General features: G+C 46.0%; 1 protein-coding gene across 2 annotated transcripts; it reads right to left on the reverse strand.

Annotated features, from left to right (window-relative positions):
• Positions 1 to 3,680: 3,680 nt before the first annotated feature.
• Positions 3,681 to 20,812, reverse strand: LOC112225378 (importin subunit alpha-4). Of its 2 annotated transcripts, none has more exons than XM_024389305.2 (17): positions 20,615 to 20,812; positions 15,324 to 15,368; positions 12,494 to 12,583; positions 11,843 to 11,872; positions 11,652 to 11,704; positions 11,459 to 11,554; positions 10,763 to 10,848; positions 10,557 to 10,643; positions 10,250 to 10,419; positions 7,748 to 7,792; positions 6,336 to 6,467; positions 5,377 to 5,505; positions 5,082 to 5,186; positions 4,897 to 4,968; positions 4,463 to 4,625; positions 4,281 to 4,375; positions 3,681 to 4,203 (listed from the first exon to the last, which is right to left on the reverse strand). In XM_024389305.2, exons 1-17 carry the CDS (start codon positions 20,681 to 20,683, stop codon positions 4,105 to 4,107), a joined length of 1,566 nt encoding a protein of 521 aa, XP_024245073.1. In that variant the 5' UTR covers positions 20,684 to 20,812; the 3' UTR covers positions 3,681 to 4,104. The 2 variants fall into 2 exon arrangements, with proteins under 2 accessions (XP_024245073.1, XP_024245074.1); XM_024389306.2 differs by lacking the exon at positions 20,615 to 20,812 and adding an exon at positions 15,594 to 15,672.
• Between the last annotated feature and the right edge of the window lie 1,455 nt (positions 20,813 to 22,267).

The raw sequence follows: 22,267 nt of genomic DNA on the forward strand, positions 1-22,267 counted from the left end.
TGTCCGTGAGAGAGTACCTCTGTGTGTGTCCGTGAGAGAGTGACTGTGTGTGTCTGTGTGTGACTGTGTGTGTCTGAGAGACCTCTGTGTGTGTGTCTGTGAGAGAGCGACTGTGTGTGTCTGTGAGAGAGAGTACCTCTGTGTGTGTGTGTGAGAGAGAGACTACCTCTGTGTGTGTGTGTGTGTCTGAGAGAGAGTACCTCTGTGTGTGTGTGTGTGTGACTGAGAGAGAGTACCTCTGTGTGTGTGAGTGTGAGAGAGAGAGTACCTCTGTGTGTGTGAGAGAGAGTACCTCTGTGTGTGTGTGTGAGAGAGAGTACCTCTGTGTGTGTGTGTGAGAGAGAGAGTACCTCTGTGTGTGTGTGTGAGAGAGAGAGTACCTCTGTGTGTGTGTGTGAGAGAGAGAGTACCTCTGTGTGTGTGTGTGAGAGAGAGAGTACCTCTGTGTGTGTGTGTGTGAGAGAGAGAGTACCTCTGTGTGTGTGTGTGAGAGAGAGAGTACCTCTGTGTGTGTGTGAGAGAGAGAGTACCTCTGTGTGTGTGTGAGAGAGAGAGTACCTCTGTGTGTGTGTGTGAGAGAGAGAGTACCTCTGTGTGTGTGTGTGAGAGAGAGAGTACCTCTGTGTGTGTGTGAGAGAGAGAGTACCTCTGTGTGTGTGTGAGAGAGAGAGTACCTCTGTGTGTGTGTGAGAGAGAGAGTACCTCTGTGTGTGTGTGAGAGAGAGAGTACCTCTGTGTGTGTGAGAGAGAGAGTACCTCTGTGTGTGTGTGAGAGAGAGTACCTCTGTGTGTGTGTGTGAGAGAGAGAGTACCTCTGTGTGTGTGTGAGAGAGAGAGTACCTCTGTGTGTGTGAGAGAGAGAGTACCTCTGTGTGTGTGTGAGAGAGAGAGTACCTCTGTGTGTGTGTGAGAGAGAGAGTACCTCTGTGTGTGTGTGAGAGAGTACCTCTGTGTGTGTGTGAGAGAGAGAGTACCTCTGTGTGTGTGTGAGAGAGAGAGTACCTCTGTGTGTGTGTGAGAGAGAGAGTACCTCTGTGTGTGTGTGAGAGAGAGAGTACCTCTGTGTGTGTGAGAGAGAGAGTACCTCTGTGTGTGTGTGAGAGAGAGAGTACCTCTGTGTGTGTGTGAGAGAGAGAGTACCTCTGTGTGTGTGTGTGTGTGTGAGAGAGAGTACCTCTGTGTGTGTGTGAGAGAGAGAGTACCTCTGTGTGTGTGTGAGAGAGAGAGTACCTCTGTGTGTGTGTGAGAGAGAGAGTACCTCTGTGTGTGTGTGAGAGAGAGAGTACCTCTGTGTGTGTGTGTGAGAGAGAGTACCTCTGTGTGTGTGTGTGAGAGAGAGTACCTCTGTGTGTGTGTGAGAGAGACCTCTACCTCTGTGTGTGTGTGAGAGAGAGTACCTCTGTGTGTGTGTGAGAGAGAGTACCTCTGTGTGTGTGTGTGAGAGAGTACCTCTGTGTGTGTGTGAGAGAGAGTACCTCTGTGTGTGTGAGAGAGTACCTCTGTGTGTGTGAGAGAGACCTCTGTGTGTGAGAGAGAGACCTCTGTGTGTGTGTGTGAGAGAGTACCTCTGTGTGTGTGTGAGAGAGTACTCTCTGTGTGTGTGAGAGAGCGACTCTGTGTGTGTGTGAGAGAGTACTGTGTGTGTGTGTGAGAGAGACTGTGTGTGTCTGTGAGAGCGACCTGTGTGTGTGTGAGAGCGACTGTGTATGTGTGAGAGAGACCTCTGTGTGTGTGTGAGAGCGACTGTGTGTGTGTGTGAGAGAGACTCTGTGTGTCTGTGAGAGAGTACCTCTGTGTGTGTGTGTGTGTCTGTGAGAGCGACTGTGTGTGTGAGAGAGCGACTGTGTGTGTGAGAGAGCGACTGTGTGTGTCTGTGAGAGCGACTGTGTGTGTCTGAGAGCGACTGTGTGTCTGTGAGAGCGACTGTGTGTCTGTGAGAGCGACTGTGTGTGTGTGAGAGCGACTGTGTGTCTGTGAGAGCGACTGTGTGTGTCTGTGAGAGCGACTGTGTGTGTCTGTGAGAGCGACTGTGTGTGTGTGTCTGAGAGTGACTGTGTGTGTGTCTGGGTGTCTGTGAGAGTGACTGTCTGTGTGTCTGTGAGAGTGATTGTGTCTGTGAGTCTGTGAGTGACTGTGTCTGTGAGAGTGACTGTGTGCGTGTGTCTGTGAGAGTGACTGTGTGCGTGTGTCTGTGAGAGTGACTGTGTGCGTGTGTCTGTGAGAGTGACTGTGTGCGTGTGTCTGTGAGAGTGACTGTGTGCGTGTGTCTGTGAGAGTGACTGTGTGCGTGTGTCTGTGAGAGTGACTGTGTGCGTGTGTCTGTGAGAGTGACTGTGTGCGTGTGTCTGTGAGAGTGACTGTGTGCGTGTGTCTGTGAGAGTGACTGTGTGCGTGTGTCTGTGAGAGTGACTGTGTGCGTGTGTCTGTGAGAGTGACTGTGTGCGTGTCTGTGAGAGTGACTGTGTGCGTGTCTGTGAGAGTGACTGTGTGCGTGTCTGTGAGAGTGACTGTGTGCGTGTCTGTGAGAGTGACTGTGTGCGTGTCTGTGCGTGACTGACGACGTGCGTGCCTGTGAGAGTGACTGTGTGCGTGACTGACGACGTGCGTGCCTGTGTCTGTGCGTGACTGACGACGTGCGTGCGTGACTGACGACGTGCGTGCGTGACTGACGACGTGCGTGCGTGACTGACGACGTGCGTGCGTGACTGACGACGTGCGTGCGTGACTGGCGACACGGCGTGCGTGCGTGACTGACGACGTGCGTGCGTGACTGACGGCGTGCGTGACTGACGACGTGACTGACGGCGTGCGTGACTGACTGACTGACGACGTGCGTGACTGACTGACTGACGACGTGCGTGACTGACTGACGACGCGTGCGTGACTGACTGACTGACGACGTGCGTGACTGACGACGTGCGTGACTGACTGACTGACGACGTGCGTGACTGACTGACTGACTGACTGACGACGCGTGACTGACTGACTGACGACGTGCGTGACTGACTGACTGACGACGTGCGTGACTGACTGACTGACGACGTGCGTGACTGTCTGACTGACGACGTGCGTGACTGACTGACTGACGACGTGCGTGACTGACTGACGACGTGCGTGACTGACTGACGACGTGCGTGACTGTCTGACTGACGACGTGCGTGACTGACTGACGACGTGCGCGTGACTGACTGACGACGTGCGTGACTGACTGACTGACGACGTGCGTGACTGACTGACGACGTGCGTGACTGACTGACTGACGACGTGCGTGACTGACTGACTGACGACGTGCGTGACTGACTGACTGACGTGCGTGACTGACTGACGACGTGCGTGACTGACTGACGACGTGCGTGACTGACGACGTGCGTGACTGACTGACTGACTGACGTGCGTGACTGACTACGTGCGTGACTGACTGACGGCGTGCGTGACTGACTGACTGACGACGTGCGTGACTGACTGACTGACTGACGACGTGCGTGACTGACGACGTGCGTGACTGACTGACTGACTGACGACGTGACTGACTGACTGACTGACGACGTGTGTGTGTGACAATGACTGAGGGAGAATGAGAATCCAAGGACAATCCAGAGGTGAAGCACAAAACGAACCCGCAAACAAACGTCAGTATCCTTTCCCCATCTGTGATCTATTGGCTTCTAAAACAATTCTTCCCAAGTGTCTTCAACGGTGTTTTTGTGCGTGTGTACGTGTAGATCGTGATATTTGGCAATTCTAAAATATTGCCCCAACAGGCTTTTTCTTCCGTCCATATGATTTTCACATGACATTTCAAAGCATCGGCTACGACTGCCTGAGATCAGATTGTATTGGTGCTGGATGAATTACCTGGACCCGTCTGGGTTACCAGGTTGTGATGAATAGTGGTAGTTGTTAGGGATCCTTCAGTACAGAGGTGGAGTATTGTAGCGGTGGTGGCGGTGGGTGAATCCTTCAATTGCAAGATGGGTGACCATGTTGAAGTAATAGCAGGTGTGTACAATCCTTCTGTAGCAAGTTGCCAGTTTGGTGGAGAGATAGGTGGATGAATGTCTGAGGTGGGTTTGACAGTACCCGTGCTGCTTGATGGACCGGCTCCTAGAACTTGAACTCCTTCGTCTGCAGGTTGGAGGCGGGGTCAAAGTTGAAGGTCCCCCCTTGGGTGGCTTCAGGAATTAAACTAGGATCCTCATCAATCTGAGGGAGAAAGAAGAAAGGTAAGAGGAGTTTGTGTGTGTGTGTGTGTGTGTCTGTCTGTCTGTCTTATAACTCACATCGTCGCCTGAGAAGTACTGGTCGATGATCTCGAAGGCTAATTTGTAGATGTCCTCATTCTCATGTTGCTGCAGATTTTCTATCTTCTCCAGACCTTAGAGCAGAGCAGTGGAGGCGCAGTCAGACAACAGAAACTTTCCCCTCACACACCTTCAGCCATGATGACAATATACACACACACCTCCAGACTCCTCTATGATCTCAGCAATGGTGCTGGCCTCGTCCCCGGCCATGATAAGGACGTTCTTGAGGCCATCTAGGACCACCTGAACCACTTGGGAGTCCTTCACTGACAGCAGGCTGCAGAACGGAGGGATCACATTCTGCTGCACCAGGTACTCCACCTACACATCAACATATCAGAAAATACAGAACTGAATACAGCAGTAAGAATTTCTGACAAATAGCTCCTGACACGTGTGATTGTATCAGGTTCAGTCACTGCGTGCCTACTAGTTCATAAACTCACTGGTATGAATGCTCCAGCTACAGAGGCCCTAGCCTGACAGTGCTAGCCCCGTACCTGCCTCTTGTACCTCTGTCCAAGTCAATAGTCTGGCTGATATGGAGGTTGCAGTGTGTGTGTGTGTGTGTGTGTGTGTGTGTGTTACTTTCCTGGTCTTTCCTGCCGCTGATGGTGAGGTTGCTGATGGCCCATGCTGCCTCCTTCTGAGTGCCAAAGTCCCCCTGCAGACACACAGACTGTCAGCACTACAGAACAACTCAGCACACAGCAATGACAGAAATATCACCTCTCACACAGACAAACGCACACACCAACCACACACCACGGCTCTCACCTTGGCCAGTTGGTGGATGATCAAGGGGACGAGTCCTGCGTCGATCACTGCCTGGACCTGCTGCTGGTTCCCAGCCGTGATATTGGACAAGAACCACACTGCTTCCTGTAAACGAACCAATCACATGCGGTTATGCCAGAACACTTTCTGTTAACAGTCTAGCCACACGCAGTCAAACCAAACAACTTCTTAATGGCAGGACAATCATAGAAAAGCCTTGACATAAGCGCCCTACGTCCTCCCCGTTTCCCTGGACTTTCCCGTTCCCTCTCCTAGGAGAGTGTGCGTGTTCTACCTTGTTGATCTTTTCTTTGGGGTGTGTGAGCAGGTTGGGGAAGTGGGAGAGGACGTCACAGTTGAGCACCACCTGTGTCTGCTCGTCTGTCCCAGTCACAATATTCCCCACCGCCCTCAGAGCAGCCGTCTGCAGGAAGTGACATCACAGCAAGTCAACACCCACAATGTCAGCGTTTCAGAAAATGCATAGAACACCCTGAATGTATTACTTATAAAATGCATAGAACACCCTGAATGTATTACTTATAAAATACATAGAACACCCTGAATGTATTACTTATAAAATGCATAGAACACCCTGAATGTATTACTTATAAAATGCATAGAACACCCTGAATGTATTACTTATAAAATACATAGAACACCCTGAATGTATTACTTATAAAATGCATAGAACACCCTGAATGTATTACTTATAAAATGCATAGAACACCCTGAATGTATTACTTATAAAATGCATAGAACACCCTGAATGTATTACTTATAAAATGCATAGAACACCCTGAATGTATTACTTATAAAATGCATAGAACACCCTGAATGTATTACTTATAAAATGCATAGAACACCCTGAATGTATTACTTATAAAATGCATAGAACACCCTGAATGTATTACTTATAAAATGCATAGAACACCCTGAATGTATTACTTATAAAATACATAGAACACCCTGAATGTATTACTTATAAAATACATAATTTCCTCTTTCCCTTGAAATAAAATCACTGAGCTTTTCCTGAACATATGGCAGCATTTTTCTGCAAAAACTCCTACCCATAGTGATCGGTAGATCCAAGATTTGTTGCTTTAATTAATCAATCCAATCTTAGTAAATCAGTGTTTCTTTCTTCTTCCAGATAGGAAGGAGGTAGGAAATTATGCATTTTATAAGTACACCACACCAAAGTTTGTTACAGTCTTCTAAAAATCACAATGTTATCAGTTGACTCCTTACCTGAACTTTGACCTCCTGGTGGCTGAGCAGGGGGACAAGGAAGGGGACCACGCCAGAGTCTATCACCATCTGAATCTGCTCGTTCCCACCGTCTGTCAGGTAGGACAGAGCCCACACCGTGTCCACAAGGATCTACAAACATACAGTGGAAACCAAGGAGTCCAATAAGTGTTGCTCACAAAAGCAGCTGAGTATGGTAGGGCTTAACATGATGCTGTCAAACTTATGGCAAACCCTTCATTTAGTTGTAATAAACGTGCAGTGCTTTCAGATAGTATTCACACCCCTGGACTTTTTCCACATTTTTTTGTTACAGCCCAAATGTATTAAATTGACATTTGTCACTGGCCTACACATGACAATACCCCATAATGTCAAAGTGCAATTAACTTATTCAAAACATTTACAAATTAATAAAAAATGAAAAGCTGAAATGTCTTCAGTCAATAGGTATTCAACCCCTTTGTTATGTAAAGCCTAAATAAGTTCAGGAGTAAAAACTTGCTTAACAAGTCACGTAAGTTGCATGGACTCACTGTGTGCAATAATAGTGTTTAATGTGACTACCTCATCTCCGTACCCAACACATACAATTATCTTTAAGGTCCCTTAGTAGAGCAGGGAATTTCAAACACATATTCAACCACAAAGACCAGAGAGGCTTTCCAATGCCTCGCAAAGAATATTGGTAGATGGGTGAAAAATAAAAGCAGACATTGAATATCCCGTTGAGCATTATGAAGTTATCAATACACCCAGTCACTACAAAGATACAGGCGTCCTAACTCAGTTGCCGGAGAGGAAGGAAAATCGCTCAGGGATTACACCATGAGGCCAATGGTGACTTTAAAACAGTTACAGAGTTTAATGGCTGTGATTGGAGAAAACTGAGGATGGATCAACAACATTGTAGTGAGTTACAGTTTTGACCTAAATCTACTTAAAAATCTATGTCAAGAACTGAAAATGGATATCTAGCAATGATCAACAATCAATTTGACAGGGCTTGAAGAATTCTGAAAATATAAATATTTTTTAATTTAAAAAAAAAGAAGAAATGGGCAAAAGTTGCACAATCCAGGTGTGGAAAGCTCTTAGAGACATACCCAGAAAGACACACACCTGTATTGGCTGCCAAAGGTGCTTCTACAAAGTATTGAATACCTATGTTAATGAGATATATTCCTGCATTTCATTTTCAATAAATGTGCAAAGATGTCTAAAAACTTGTTTTCACTTTGTCATTATGGGGTGTTGTGATGTCATTATGGGGTATTGTGTGTAGATGGGTGAGATTTTTTTTTAAAAAGAAGTAGTATTTAATCCATTTTGAATTCAGGCTGTATCAACACAACGTGGAATGGATCAAAGGGTGTGAATACTTTGAAGGGACTGTATGCTCGCATACTTACATTTATATCTGTGTGGTATATAAGAACACACAGCGCTGGGAGAAGCTGGGAAAGAGACAAAAAACAAGTGGAGAGAGGAGTGTCAAAAGCAGACTGGAAATGTGGCCATGTAAAGTCATGCAGTAAAACATTCCCCCTAGTTACACGTGATTTGTCTGACTAGCTGGAGAGCGCACCACTATAACTCTACTCATAAATTGGAATACCTAATGGCACTGGAGGAGACGACTGACGTTTTTACAGGCTCCTAACCAATTATGCTATTTTGTGTGTTTTTTTCTCATCGTTTGTAACTTATTTTGTACATAATGTTGCTGCTACCGTCTCTTACGACTGAAACGAGCTTCTGGATATCAGAACAGCGATTACTCACCTCGAACTGGACAAAGACTTTTTTCTTTAATGAGTCTGACATGAAGGATATACTGTTTCTCCCGGACCAGGCCAAAATCCCCTTCATTCGCATGAAGAAAAATATGTAATACAGGGGGCGCAGATCTGGATGCCTTGTGAGAATTTGTTGGCGTGTGGGTAACCCGCCTCTACTATCTGTTATTTTGGCCAATGTGCAATCACTTGAGAATAAACTGGATGAGCTCCGTTCGAGACTATCCTACCAATATCTTATGTTGTTTGACTGAGTCGTGGCTGAACGACGACATGGATAATATAGAGCTGTCTGGGTTTTCCGTGCACCGGCAGGACTGAACAGCTACGTCCGGTAAGACGAGGGGTGGTGGTGTGTGTCTTATTTGTCAATAATAACTGGTGCGCGATGTCTCGAGGTATTGCTTATCTCATTATAAGCTGCAGATCACACTATATTTTTCGGAGCCGTCATTTACCACCACAAACCGATGCTGGCACTAAGACCACACTCAATGAGCTGTGTAAGGCCATAAGCAAACAAGAAAATGCTCATCCAGAAGCGGCGCTCCCAGTTGCCTGGGACTTTAACGCAGGCAAACTTAAAATAGATTTTCCTTCATTTCTACCAGCATGTTACATGTGCAACCAGAGGGGGAAAAAAACCTAGACCACCTTTACTCCACACAGAGACGCACAAAGCTCTCCCTCACCCTCCATTTGGCATATCTGACCATAATTATATCCTCCTGATTCCTGCTTACAAGCAAAAACGAAAGCAGGAAGTACCAGTGACTCACTCAATACGGACGTGGTCAGATGACGTGGATGCTACACTACAGGACTGTTTTGCCAGCACATACTGGAATATGTTCTGGGACCCATCCAATGGCATTGAGTACACCACCTCAGTCATCGTTCTCATCAATAAGAGAGACTGTACATACATAAGCCGTGGATTACAGGCAACATCCGCACCGAGCTAAGGGCCAGAGCTGCCGCTTTCAAGGAGCCAGACGCTTATATAAGAAATCCGGCCCTCAGACGAGCCAGCAAACAGGCAAAGCATCAATACAGGACAAAGATTGAATCCTACTACACCGGCTCTGACGCTCGTTGGAAGTGACAGGGCTTGCAAACTATTACGGACAACAAATGGAAACCCAGCTGCGAGCTGCCCAGTGACACGAGAGTACCAGACAGGCTAAATGCCTTTTGTGCTTGCGTCGAGGTAAGCAACACTGAAGCGTACATGAGAGCACCAGCTGTGTGAGAATGCTGTTCATTGACTACAGCTCAGCATTCAACACCATAGTGCCCTCCAAGCTCATCACTAAGCTAAGGACCCTGGGACTAAACACCTCCCTCTGCAACTGGATCCTGGACTTCCTGACATTACCTGGGGGCGGCACAAGGGTAGGCAACAACACATCCGCCACACTGATCCTCAACACAGGGGCCGCTCAGGGGTGCGTGCTTAGTCCCTTCCTGTACTCCCTGGATCACCCACGACTGCATGGCCAAGAACGACTCAAACACCATCATTAAGTCTGCTGACAACACAACTGGTAGGCCTCATCACCGACAACAACAAGACAGCCTATAGGGAAGAGGTCAGAGATCTGGCAGTGTGGTGCCAGGACAACAACCTCTCCCCCAACGTAGTCAAGACAAAGGAGCTGATCGTGGACTACAGGAAAAGGAGTGCCGAACACACCCCCATTCACATTGACAGGTCTGTAGTCGAGCGAGTGGAAAGTTTCAAGTTCCTTGGTGTCCACATCACCAACAAACTATTATTGTCCAAACACACAAAGACAGTCGTGAAGAGGGAACAACAATGCCCTTTCCCCCTAAGGAGACTGAAGAGATTTGGCATGGGTCCCCAGAACCTCAAAAAATTGTACAGCTGCGCCATTGAGAGCATCCTGACCGGTAGCATCACCGCCTGATTTGGCAACCTCTTGGCACCCGACCGTAAGGCGCTACAGAGGGTGCCAAACCAGGCGGCAAACGGTGCCAGAGAGCCAAGTCTGGGACCAAAAGGCTCCTTAACAGCTTCTACCCCCAAGCGATAAGACCGCTGAACAATTGGCCACCCAGACTATTTGCATTTTGATCAGAACACACACGTACCTCCTGTACTGTCTCCATGGGGGGCGGTGGGTCCTTGTTGCGACAGAGGTTGACAATGACCCAGGTGACGTTACGGAGGAAGGTGATGGGGATGGAGGGGTTAATGAAGGACAGCAGGGGCTTGACCACACCCAGTGAGATGACGTAATCCCTGCACTGTGGCCCGTCGCCTGGAGGAGGAGCATCACAGGTCAAAGGCCATCATTGGGGCACCAGTTTTTCCTGATCCGGTCACATGGTTAGTCATTACAGAAGAAACACACAAACATAACTTTAATGATGTGTTAACTGTATCAGCCATACTCACCTATGATGTTGCCTAGCGCCCACACAGCCTGTTCACACACATTGTGATGGGGAGAGTGGAGCAGACGCAGGAACAGGGGAACAGCATCTGTACATGAGTACAAACACCGTTAGGAATTGACAATTTAACACACACAAAGATAAACATTAGCAAAGCCCAGACAGTCAGAATAACAGCAGAGCAGAATGACCACAGGGTGAACTTACTGGACTTGACCACAGCCTGGGTCTGTTGTGACGTGCCAGACGCTATGTTGGTCAGGGCCCAGGCTGCCTCAAACTGAAGAGACGGACTGGAGGAGAGAAAGGAGGGGGGAGAGTGAGAAAGATCATTCTAGGGCTTCCATTAACACGAACGCATCTTTCTCCTAACCCTGCCCTTGCTTCTTCCTCCTCTTCAGTCCACACAAACACACACAATGTGTGTGTAAACAATGGTGTGTTTGGTTGCAGTGCCCTCTGTGCTCCAGGAATTTCAGTGTCTGACAGACTGCAGCAGTCGCCATGACAGCTGTGCATCCGCAGCTCATCGCTATAGTAACCCTCCAACCCCTGCGCCCTCCTGTACTGACTCCTGGGTGTGTGCGCACATCTGTCCCCTTCATGACCACAAGGTCCTGTGTGTGTTTGTGTTTGGCCCTGAACACAACTAGGTCCTGGGAATGGGGGAAATCCAGAGGACAGGAACGCTCTTTTATTTGGATTGGCACCGGACGGCAGGGCCAACAGACCACCCTGTGCCTCGCACACACACAAAGCAGCATGCGCACACACACACACACTAGTAGCCCCTCTACATCATGGATCCTAGCCAGTCTTCAGTAATTCCAGTAAAAAATGTACAAACAGTGCATTAGTAGAGACCATCCAGGGGAGGACATTGGGTTAACGCATCAGACTCACTTGTCGTCTCTCTCCAGACATTTGACTAAGATGGGCAGGATGCCAGACTTTATCAAGTCATCAATGGGAGGGTTTCGGTCACTGGAGAGGAGTTTTCTGACACACACAAAAACAGGAAAAGTCATGTTTCAATCATGGAATACAAAACAGGGCGAGAGGTTCAAAACTGTGAAGAGGTCTCACACACACTTACCTGGCAGCCTGTACGGCACTAAGCTGGACCACAGCATTATCACTGGTGGCGTTCTTCAGAGAGACAGAGAACAAGTTACAGCACCACATGCTCACAGGACGAGGGAGACAGGGAGAGAATGAGAGGGAGAACAAACGGCACCGAAGGAGATAAGAGTTTATCACTTCTTTGTACATAAAGTTGAGCCTTACCTGTAAGATCGCCTCTAGTGTGACGTTTTGCTGCAAAGAGAGGGAAGGGATGGAACACAATCAGTACCAAGTTACAGATCAACAACAACATGGGGGAAGGGGATACAATTCACATTAACATCTGGCTACTTCACACTGATCGGTCAACATGTCATTGATACACACAGTCTGTCCCTCTCGGTCTCGCTCCACACGCCAGTGTTTCACAGTGCTGTGTTGACTGGCTGGTTGAGGCTGAATGAGCTCACAGGCTGAGAATGCCATGCTACTCCATCATAACCATACATCACCTGGTAGCAGCTAGGTCAGGTCCTATTCCTCATCTCATTAGCTCAATGACAGGGCTCCAGTCAGCAGGGTGACAAGGCTTTGAGCACGATACATTATACAAACCCTAGAGAAGCCATGGGTGCATTGGAGAGACCAGGGGGGCTTAAGGACGCATGTCTAGATTACAACATCATACATAGAAATATATTGTCTAGAGCTGACAATGTCCAATGCCAGTAGCTCTTCGGGAGGAATGGCAACACCTGCCCTGTCCAAACAGACAGAAATCTACTGCCTAGATTCTCTATCTGGAACAAGTCTCTCATCCTACTGCAATGGCAAATGGGTCGCTAAAGTGGAACACACAGACATCCCACATACCCCTTTGAAGTCGGAGTCGAAGTCGGAGTCCTCCAGACTGTCCTCCTGTGGGACATTCCTCTTCTTCAGGAGATGCTCGTCTCGTTTGTTCTGACGGAAGAGAGGGGAGGGACAAGAGAACAAAACACTGATGAATATTCAAATACGCGACAGAGTAGCAGTACAAACTCCGACAGCAAACTTCTTGTGACTGAGATAGATATTGGTCGAAAAACAGCTGGCCCTCGCATCCCTAGAATGTGTGTATCTCTGGAACCTTAGTCTCTCCGTACAGGGGACAAAGTACAAACCCGGTGTTGTTATGGGGGATGTCCCCTATAGTTACTAAACTTTACAGAGAAACACTAATCAAAAACACCCCAATTAAAAACACACAAAAAACAAAGGCATACACTCCTAGAAAGTTGAGGAGCAGGCACAGTGAGACACACCCATATTGGTGTTGAATAGAGCGTGAAAAAGACAGACACAGCCGGTCGGCATGTGAGTCAGTGGTAGGGAGGGAGGGAGGAGAATCCCTTGGCCTACATTCCAGTGTGTGCTGCAGTGCTGGGCCGTGCGTCACTACTGGTGACGAACCATCCCGGTGCTGCTCTCTGCTCTGGCATAATGGAATGTGCAGCCAGACTACAGCAGCACACTAACTCAGCTCTTTCTTTTTCGCTCCCTCACTGAATTAGGCCCTAAACTAGTTTCTAGCCATGTCTCCCTCTTTTCCTCAATGGTAACTTAGCAACGACTACAGGCGATTGTTTTAACCTCAGAGAAAAAAAACATGTGAAGAGGAAGGAGAGTGAGGAGTGTGTCAAAGCCCTTAGGGGGTTTTACGGAGGACGAAATAGTTAGGGGAGGGGAAAGTAAGATTCAAAGCCATGACCAGGGGACTTGTGTCAGAGAGATCACCAAGTCAACATGAGAGCAGCGAATTGTTGGATGTATGAGTGACAGGGATACCTGCCAATCACCGGAGAGGAGAAGAGAAACCCTTCAGTCTCTTGCTCTTTACAACACAGGGCTGCACGATATGGGCACGTCATTTAACAGTCTTTTTTTAAAGAATATATTGTGACTGTGATTTTGATCAAAACACTTGGGTGAACTGTTGGAATCATGAAAATAAAATTGGTATTCCGATTCTATGGTTGGCATTGTGTGGCATGACAACTAATGACAAAGACAGGTAGAGTAGAAGTTGTGACAGGGTAGGACCCAAAGTGTTGGTCAACGTTTCCCAGGGGACCCTTATTATATTTGAATGTTACATTCATGGCGTTTCACATGTCAATATTGCAATTTCGATTAAAATTTGATTCATTGTGCATCCCTATTACAAAGGTGTAAGTAAATGCATGACAACCATACTAATTGGGTGTATTGTAGCCATTACACGGTTCTGATTTAGGCAACCACATCAAACAGGCAAACACAGCGAGCACCTCACGATACATTACATCTGGATATTCTTGTAAATCTCTGCCAATCTCCATGGACTGCCATCTAATCTAGGTTTCAGCATCCTGACGATGTAGTCTGTTATTGATCACCAAGTCTGGATAGTACAGTGACATTACATAGGTATGCAGATCAAGGCGAAGGGTAGTGGGCATGTTGAGGGACGGTACACCGTATATTTGGAAATAGCCACGGGATGATTTTTCAATACCATTGAAACTATTCCTTGGATTTTTTCGTTTTTACACACTTGCATATTTGTAGCTACTTTTTAAGTGAATACCTACAATCAACTTGTGCAATATGTTCAGAGATAAAGATTGCCTTCTTCATTTCACCGGTCACATCATTTTTCATTATGAAGCTTACCGGTAGTACCCGTTCACGTGGTGTTTGTTTACAAGCACACAACAATGAGAAACCGGAGCCTTGTGACTCACCCGCTGTTGTGCAGCACAAGCCAGGTGATCTAGTTACAGTGTGGAATTCACAACTAGCCCAGTTAGCCCTGTTAGATATCTGATAACTGTATAAAATGTGCTAAATGCCCTAAAGTTTTGCATTTGGTGTGCTAATTTAGTAGCTAGTTAGCTATCTAGCTAAGTGGTTAGCTTCTTCCAAAATCAAGCTTTGCTTGCTGGTAGGAGCAGAGAATCCCCTCCTGGATCAAGAGCCCTGCTGTCTAGTATTTGTTTTGTGCGTCCAGCAAACTGGGTAGAATTTTTTTGTTACTTGTATAACTGGGATGAACTGGGATGTCTGTCCTGAAAATAGTTTAGGTCAGACTGTATAAAATGTTTGCAAAGCGCTAGTTAGCATTTTCAATGGGATTTTACATGTACTTGTTAGTATTGCTAACATGCGAATTAAAAAGGCTCAGTGGGGGTTGAAAATTGCGCCCTTTGTGTTCAGTTATAACCAAATATACAGGTACGGCACAAGGTCAGTGTGACAATCTGGATACCGACCATGCTTAGAGGGAGCAGCTGAATGACAAAGGCAATTTCTACCTGCAGCAAATCACCGCAGTGGGCCAAACAAAGAAACCTAACTACTTAGTTTACGGTTATGGAAAAGGGGAGAAGGCAGTTTACAGGGATCAGAGGCCAATCCAGAGAGGTGAAATATCATGTTGTTTGGGTCATGGTCAGAAAATGAGGGGGTCAAATTGGGGTTATTGCCCCCATAGAGGAATCATTCTGGATAGATTGAGACGAATACCAAGTCTGTGTCAAGACACAGGGTGAGAAAGGAACAGCCCGTCTATAGATGTGTGTGTGTGTGGTAAGCAGGGAGGTCAATATTAATATAGGGAGCCGTGGAAGTACGCCTACAAATTGTGCATCACCAAAATTTAAAATTAGGCTTCTTCTCTCACCTTCCTCAGCTCGACTGTCACGTCATTTCGATGTCTTCTCATAGTCTGGAACACAAACACACAGGGAGCAATATGAGACAGACACGACAATTCACTGATAACACATTTTAAAAACACAACATCCCTCTCTGAACTTCTTAAAATGGCACAATGTGCTTTTGGAAGCAGCATGAAAACATACTAGAAAGTAATATAGGTATAGGTCAGAACATAGGAATTGAGGGGTAAAATATGTAAGCAATAGGCTAAAAAAGCATAAGTTATACACACCACTTGATATCGTAATGGTTCAGGTTAATCCATGTGTGTTTGTGTAATGGTAATGTGTTATTAGTCCACTCATGACTGTGAGCTGGTCTCAGATCTTGTGACTGTGCGCTGCGGTTCATATTGCCATCCTAAATAGCCCCTTACATACATCACGTGTGCCAGTCACATCCTCCCAGCCTTGGTCTGGGCTTGACCCTGTCTGGGGAGCAGAGAACCAGAGGGATACCCCTCTCCTTTCTCTAACAACCTAACATTGACCCAGCCAAAGCACCGGTCTCTCTGAGCACCTGTCTCACCTAGATCAGCAGAGGGCAAGTGTGGGTCTGTGCAGGCTTTGTTATAGCCAAGCACTAACACACCTGATTTAGATTGAAGACCATGATTAACAGATCCAGGCCCTCAGAAAGTATTCACACCCCTGGACTTTTCCACATGGCTAAATTTAGATTTAACTTAAAATGAAAAGCTGAAATGTCTTGAATCAAGTATTCAACCCCTTGGTTATGATAAGCCTAAATAAGTTCAGAAGTAAAAATGTGCTTAACAAGTCACATAAGTTGCATGGACTCACTGTGTGCAATAATAGTGTTTAACATTGGTTTTGTATGACAACCTCATCTCTGTACCCCACACATACAGATAATTTTAAGGTCCCTCAGCCGAGCAATGAATTTCAAACACTGATTCAACCACAAAGACCAGGGAGGTTTTCCAATGCCTAGGTCACCTATCGCATAGGTCACCTATCGGTAGATGGGGAGGAAAAAAATAAAGGCAACATTGAATATCCATTTGAGCATGGTGAAGTTATGAATTACACTTTGGATGGTGTTTCAAAACACCCAGTCACTACAAAGACACAGGTGTCCTTCCTAACTCAATTGCCAGAGAGTAAGGAAACTACTCAGATTTCACCACGAGGCCAATCGTGACTTTAAAACAGTTGCAGAGTTTAATGGCTGTGATAAGCGAAAACTGAGAACGGATCAACAACATTGTACAGTGCATTCGGAAATTCTTCAGACCCCTTTACTTTTTCCACATTTTGTTACGTTACAGCCTTATTCTAAATCTCATCAACTCTACACACAATACCCCATAATGACACAGCCAAAAAGACTCGCAGACCATAAGAAACAAGATTCTCTGGTCTGATGAAACCAAGATTGAAACTCTTTGGTTTGAATGCCAAGCGTCACGTCTGGAGGAAACCTGGCACCATCCCAACGGTGAAACATGGTCGTGGCAGCATCATGCTGTGGGGATGTTTTTCAGCGGCAGGGACTGGGAGACTAGTCAGGATCAAAGGGAAGATGACAAGAGAAAACCTGCTCCAGAACGCTCAGGACCTCATACTGGGGTGAAAGTTCACCTTCAAAAGGACAACGACCCTAAGCACACAGCCAAGACAACGCAGGAGTGGCTTCGGGACAAGTCTCTGAATGTCCTTGAGTGGCCCAGCCAGAGTCCGGACTTGAACCCAATCTAACATCTCTGGAGAGACCTGAAAATAGCTGTGCAGCAGTGCTCCCCATCCAACCTGACAGAGCTTGAGAGGAACAGCAGAGAAGAATGGGAAATACTCTCCAAATACAGGTGTCAAGCTTGTAGTGTCATACGCAAGAAGACTCAAGGCTGTAATTGCTGTCAAAGGGGTTTCAACAAAGTACTGAGCAAAGTAAAAGGGGAAAATGTCATTTCAGTTCTTTTTAATACATCTGCAGAAATGTCTAAAAATAGATATGTTTTTGCTTTGTTATTATGGGGTATTGGGTGTAGATGAATGAACATGTATGCATTCAATTTTAGAATAAGGCTGTAATGTAACAGAATGTGGGAAAGATCTAGGGGTCTGAATACTTTCCAAATGCCCTGTAGTTACTCCACAATACTAACATAAATGACAGGGAAAAGGAAGCCTGTACAGAATAAAAATATTCCAACGCATGCATCTGGTTTGCAATAAGGCACTAAAGTAAAACTGCAAAAAAATATGGCAAAGAAATTAACTTTATGTATTGAATACAAAGTGTTATGACTGGGGCAAATCCAACAACACGTAACTGAGTACCATGCTTCATATTCTCAAGCATGATGGTGGCTGCATCGTGTTATGGGTAGGCTTGTCGTCGGCAAGGACTAGGGAGTTTAGAATGGAAAGAACCAGAATAGAGCTAAGCACAGGCAAAATCCTAGAGGAAAACCAGGTTCAGTCCACTTTCCAACAAACACATGGAGACAAATTCATTTTTCAGCAGGACAATAACCTAAATCACAAAGCCAAATATACATTGGAGTTGATTACCAAGATGACATTGAATGTTCCGGAGTGGCCTAGTTAAATGTTTTCAAAAATGTTTTCACTTTGTCATCATGGGGTATTGTGTGTAGATGGGTGAGAAAAATATATATATTTCATCCCTTTTTAATTCAGGCTGTAACACAAAATGTGGAATAAGTCAAGGGGTATGAATAGTTTCTGAAGGCACTGGACATATATTAGGCTGTAGTCTAAACATAGCTTGACCGGTGAGCAGTGTCCTGAGCCAACAGTGAGTGTTACTCCTGGATATGGTGTACTGGGGTGAACATTATGGCACAGAACACGGACTGAGCAAGTTCAAACCCGTAGGAATTTACAGAGAAAAACAGATATCTGATAAGTAATGCTCATGGCTCAACCATAAGCTGGGCTGCATCTCACATGATATCCCATAAGGCTGTTCATCGAGAGACTGTTGAACAGAGGAATTGGTCAAAATAGTCCCTTCTGCTGGTGCAGTTTCAGATCATCCTAGTGGTTAAGGTCAGGATTAGGTAACCTCATCCTAGATCTGTGGTTATGAGCAAGTTCAACCTAGATCAAACCCCAATGATTGATTTTCCCAGTACTAACCATACTGAGGTACTATAGAGTGGGTGCCAGACTGTTTCTGTATTCAACTAAGCTACATTGTTGCCTTGCCAAGACAACAGCACTTTGGCCAGAGCAGAAACACGCAGACTACCATTCACATAGCAATAGCTACAGTATTCATACTCAGTAGCCTATTTGTAAAGTCTAGCAGAAACACTTAAGTTAAATTCTGAAGGGGGGAGGATGATGCATTTCTTTACCAATCCTAAAAACCATTGCAGGAACACATAACTCCCAGGTCGTAGATCAGTGCTGCTTAGGGGCTTCTTCTACCTCCTGGCCCCTCTAGAGGGTCATAGATCGGGTTGTACCTCCAGTAAGAACCCAAGCCAGACCTCCAGGATGCCCGAAATAGCCCCAGTGGCGCACGTGGTCATGTCTGTCATTGTAGCCATGTGTTTGTCACGTTGGCTCTCAGCTTCAAAACAACAACCTATGAGACGGGTCCACTTCCCATGGTTTTAGATGGCTCCCAAAGACAATCAACTCTAATTCAACAATTACTCAGAAAACCCATTCTTTCATACAGTGGGGGTATCCCAAAGATTACTATTTGTACACCTCTGTAAAGACAGAAATGTGTGTGTTATTGTTGAAGATGGCACGGCTAACTACTAGCAATGCATGAGGTCAGCATGCCATAGTTTTTAATAATACCACTAGCATCGGCTGAAAACAATGACAGCTTTCGTGACGATGACTACTCAGCCACGAGATACAGAACGATACAGATAACAAGCTATTGATGGTGGAAGCGGCAAGTAAACAGATTCAGCAATTAACAACATCATCACCTAGTTAGCTAGCTACATAAGAATATTTGCTGCACAGGCAGTTGTTCAAATTACAATTTTAGCTGGCTAGCTTGCTAGTTCACAGTTCATTACGGCAGGATGATTCCGACCTTGCCTGACAGACTGATACCTCAGATTAATGCCATACATTTGTTTGGAAAATTTAATCTCACAAGTTTTAGAATTTAATCTCACAAGCTTTAGAAGCCAGAATGTTGAGTACAATTATATTTTAATGTACTGCACCAGTTGACTGTGCTGTTGATCCTCTTGTTTACACTGAGCTGCACTGGGATCGGAAGGTCTTATTAAGACACCGCAGAGCAGACCCAAGATATAAGATGTACTTCAATGCAGGGATGGGATATACCACCGTACATTTTACCTTTACCCAAACTGATACATCGAAAAGGTTGAAATACTGCTGTTTTCCCCCGAAAAACTGGCCATTCCATCCTGCTAGCTCGCAGTAGCCACAGCAGCCATTATGGAATGGCACATGGCATTGAACAACAAAGGAGCGGATTGGCTGATGCTGCCATTCCAAAATGGTTGCTGTGGCTACTGCTATGACAATGAGGACGGAAATGGAAGTTTTCTGGAAAAATGTGCAGTATTTCAATCTTCTCCATGTATCATTTTCGATCAAGGAAAACGTGGAGTACAGTGGTATATCCCATCCCCTACATTGATGTACGTTTTCCGAGCCATATCTCGCACCTGCTAGGCCGTATTTCCCTGATTGCGTTCCGACCCCAGTGTAGGTCAATGTAAACAAGCGTACCTGCAGGGTCGCAATCATCGGTCTAATTATGGTTGGATATGGGTGCTAGCAAAAAAATACAAGTTATCAAGGGGGTATAATTAGCTAATAGATAGCCAACCCAGCTAGATTAGCTAGTTATCGACATATACTCTAGCTACTCTGGATTATGCTAGTTGGGCTGTCAACTCTGTTAGTCTGCTTTCAAAACCGGTGGTACGATAGTTAGGTAACGTTAATCAGCTAACGTTAGTTACCTAGGCTAGAGCTTTTTGTTGTCGGTGAAACAGGCTGACATTTCAAACTATTTGATGGAGAATAAGGGCCGTAAACCACGCCCGTTCGTTATGATGACGAATAAACGGAGGATATTCCGGATAAACTCAGCACACAACAGCAGGCTGGCTGCGAATAGCTAGCGAACTTAGTTAACTAGCCAGGCTTCATCAAAAGATTGGCAGACAAGGCCGAGGAAGATAGCCGGTGTCTTAAAATAAAATCCTACACGGATCATTGTCTAAACCACCCTATCCAAGTGCACTCCTACCTCGACATCGCGTCCCTTGTTTTTGAAGCTCTTGATACGGTGGTTATCCAAGCCGGCGTTTTCTGCCATGGCTGCTTGCTGGTTCAGAGTACTCCGGCGTTCTTGATCTCCAGCGAAAGACAGAGCAACTACGCGGCGGAGTACAGCGAGTGGGCGGCTACAGCAGCAGAGAGGGAGGAGCTCGGAGACCGGTTGTCCTATTTTTGATGGACTCCCTGACGTCGCACAGAGACAGATGCTATGTTGACATGCCAGTCGGAACTAGGAAACTCGGAAATGTCCGACATGCTAACTGGTTGTACTTATACACGTGTCGCGTTCAACGAAAAATGCAAGTCGGAAATATCCGAGTTTCCAAGTTCCGACTGGAATTTGAACGCGGCAAAAGCATCACCAACATAGAGATCGTTCGTCACCATACTTCTCCGGTGCGGTATGTGTGGTTAATCACGTTACATTTTGTGATACAATTTTTTAAAGGGGAACATTTTAAATATGCACCACGAACTAACCCTACATTTAGAGTGCTTTCGGAAAATATTCAGACCCCTTTACTTATTCCACATGTTATTACATTACCGTCTTATTCTAAAATTGATTAAATCGTTTTTTTCCCTCACCAATCTACACACAATACCACACATGAAAAAGCAAAAACAGGTTTTTAGAAATGTTTACAAATTAATTACAAATTAAAAAAATATCACATTTACATAAGTATTCAGACCCTTTACTCAGTACTTTGTTGTAGCACCTTTGGCAGCAATTACAGCCTCAAGTCTTCTTGGGTATGATGCTATAAACTTGGCACACCTGTATTTTGGGAGTTTCTCCCATTGTTCTCTGCAGATTCTCTCAAGCTCTGTCAGGTTTGCTGGGGAGCTCCTCTGCACAGCTATTTTGAGGTCTCTCCAGAGAAGTTCGATCGGCCTCAAGTCCGGGCTCTGGTTGGGCCCCTCAAGGACATTCAGAGACTCCTGCATTGTCTTTTCTGTTTGCTTAGGGTTGTTGTCCTGTTGGAAGGTGAACCTTTGCCCCAGTCTGAGGTTCTGAGCGCTCTGGAGCAGGTTTTCATCAAGGATCTATCTGTACTTTGCTCCGTTCATCTTTCCCTCGATCCTGACTAGTCTCCCAGTCCCTGCCACTGAAAGACATCCCCACAGCATGATGCTGCAACCACCATGCTTCACCGTTGGGATGGTGCCAGGATTCCTGCAGACACGACGCTTGGCATTCAGGCCAAAGAGTTTCAATCTTGGTTTCATCAGACCAGAGAACCTTGTTTCTCATGGTCTGAGAGTCTTTAGGTGTTTTTTGGCAAACTCCAAGTGGGCTGTCATGTGCCTTTTACTGAGGAGGGGCTTCTGTCTTGCCACTCGACCATAAAGGCCTGATTGGTGGAGTGCTGCAGACATGGTTGTCCTTCTGGAAGGTTCTCCCATCTCCACAGAGGAACTCTGGAGCTCTGTCAGAGCGACCATCGGCTGCTTGGTCACCTCCCTTAAAACATGGCCCTTCTCCCCCGATTGCTCAATTTGGCCTGGGCGGCCAGGTCTAGGAAGAGTCTTGATGGTACCAATCTTCTTCCATTTAAGAATGATGAAGGCCACTGTGTTCTGTGGGACCTTCAATGCTGCAGACATTTTTTGGTCT

This window comes from Oncorhynchus tshawytscha, linkage group LG26, assembly GCF_018296145.1.
Source record: "Oncorhynchus tshawytscha isolate Ot180627B linkage group LG26, Otsh_v2.0, whole genome shotgun sequence".
Lineage (NCBI taxonomy): Eukaryota > Metazoa > Chordata > Actinopteri > Salmoniformes > Salmonidae > Oncorhynchus > Oncorhynchus tshawytscha.

What these genes read in the sequence shown, in the direction of transcription:
- LOC112225378 (XM_024389305.2), bottom strand. Translation starts at nt 20,683, where the DNA reads ATGGCAGAAAACGCCGGCTTGGATAACCACCGTATCAAGAGCTTCAAA. An exon ending in TCAGCGGCAGGAAAGACCAG is followed by an intron (nt 4,626 to 4,896) that starts GAAAGTAACACA and finishes GTTGATGTGTAG; the next exon opens with GTGGAGTACCTGGTGCAGCA. An exon ending in GATCATAGAGGAGTCTGGAG is followed by an intron (nt 4,376 to 4,462) that starts GTGTGTGTGTAT and finishes CTCTGCTCTAAG; the next exon opens with GTCTGGAGAAGATAGAAAAT.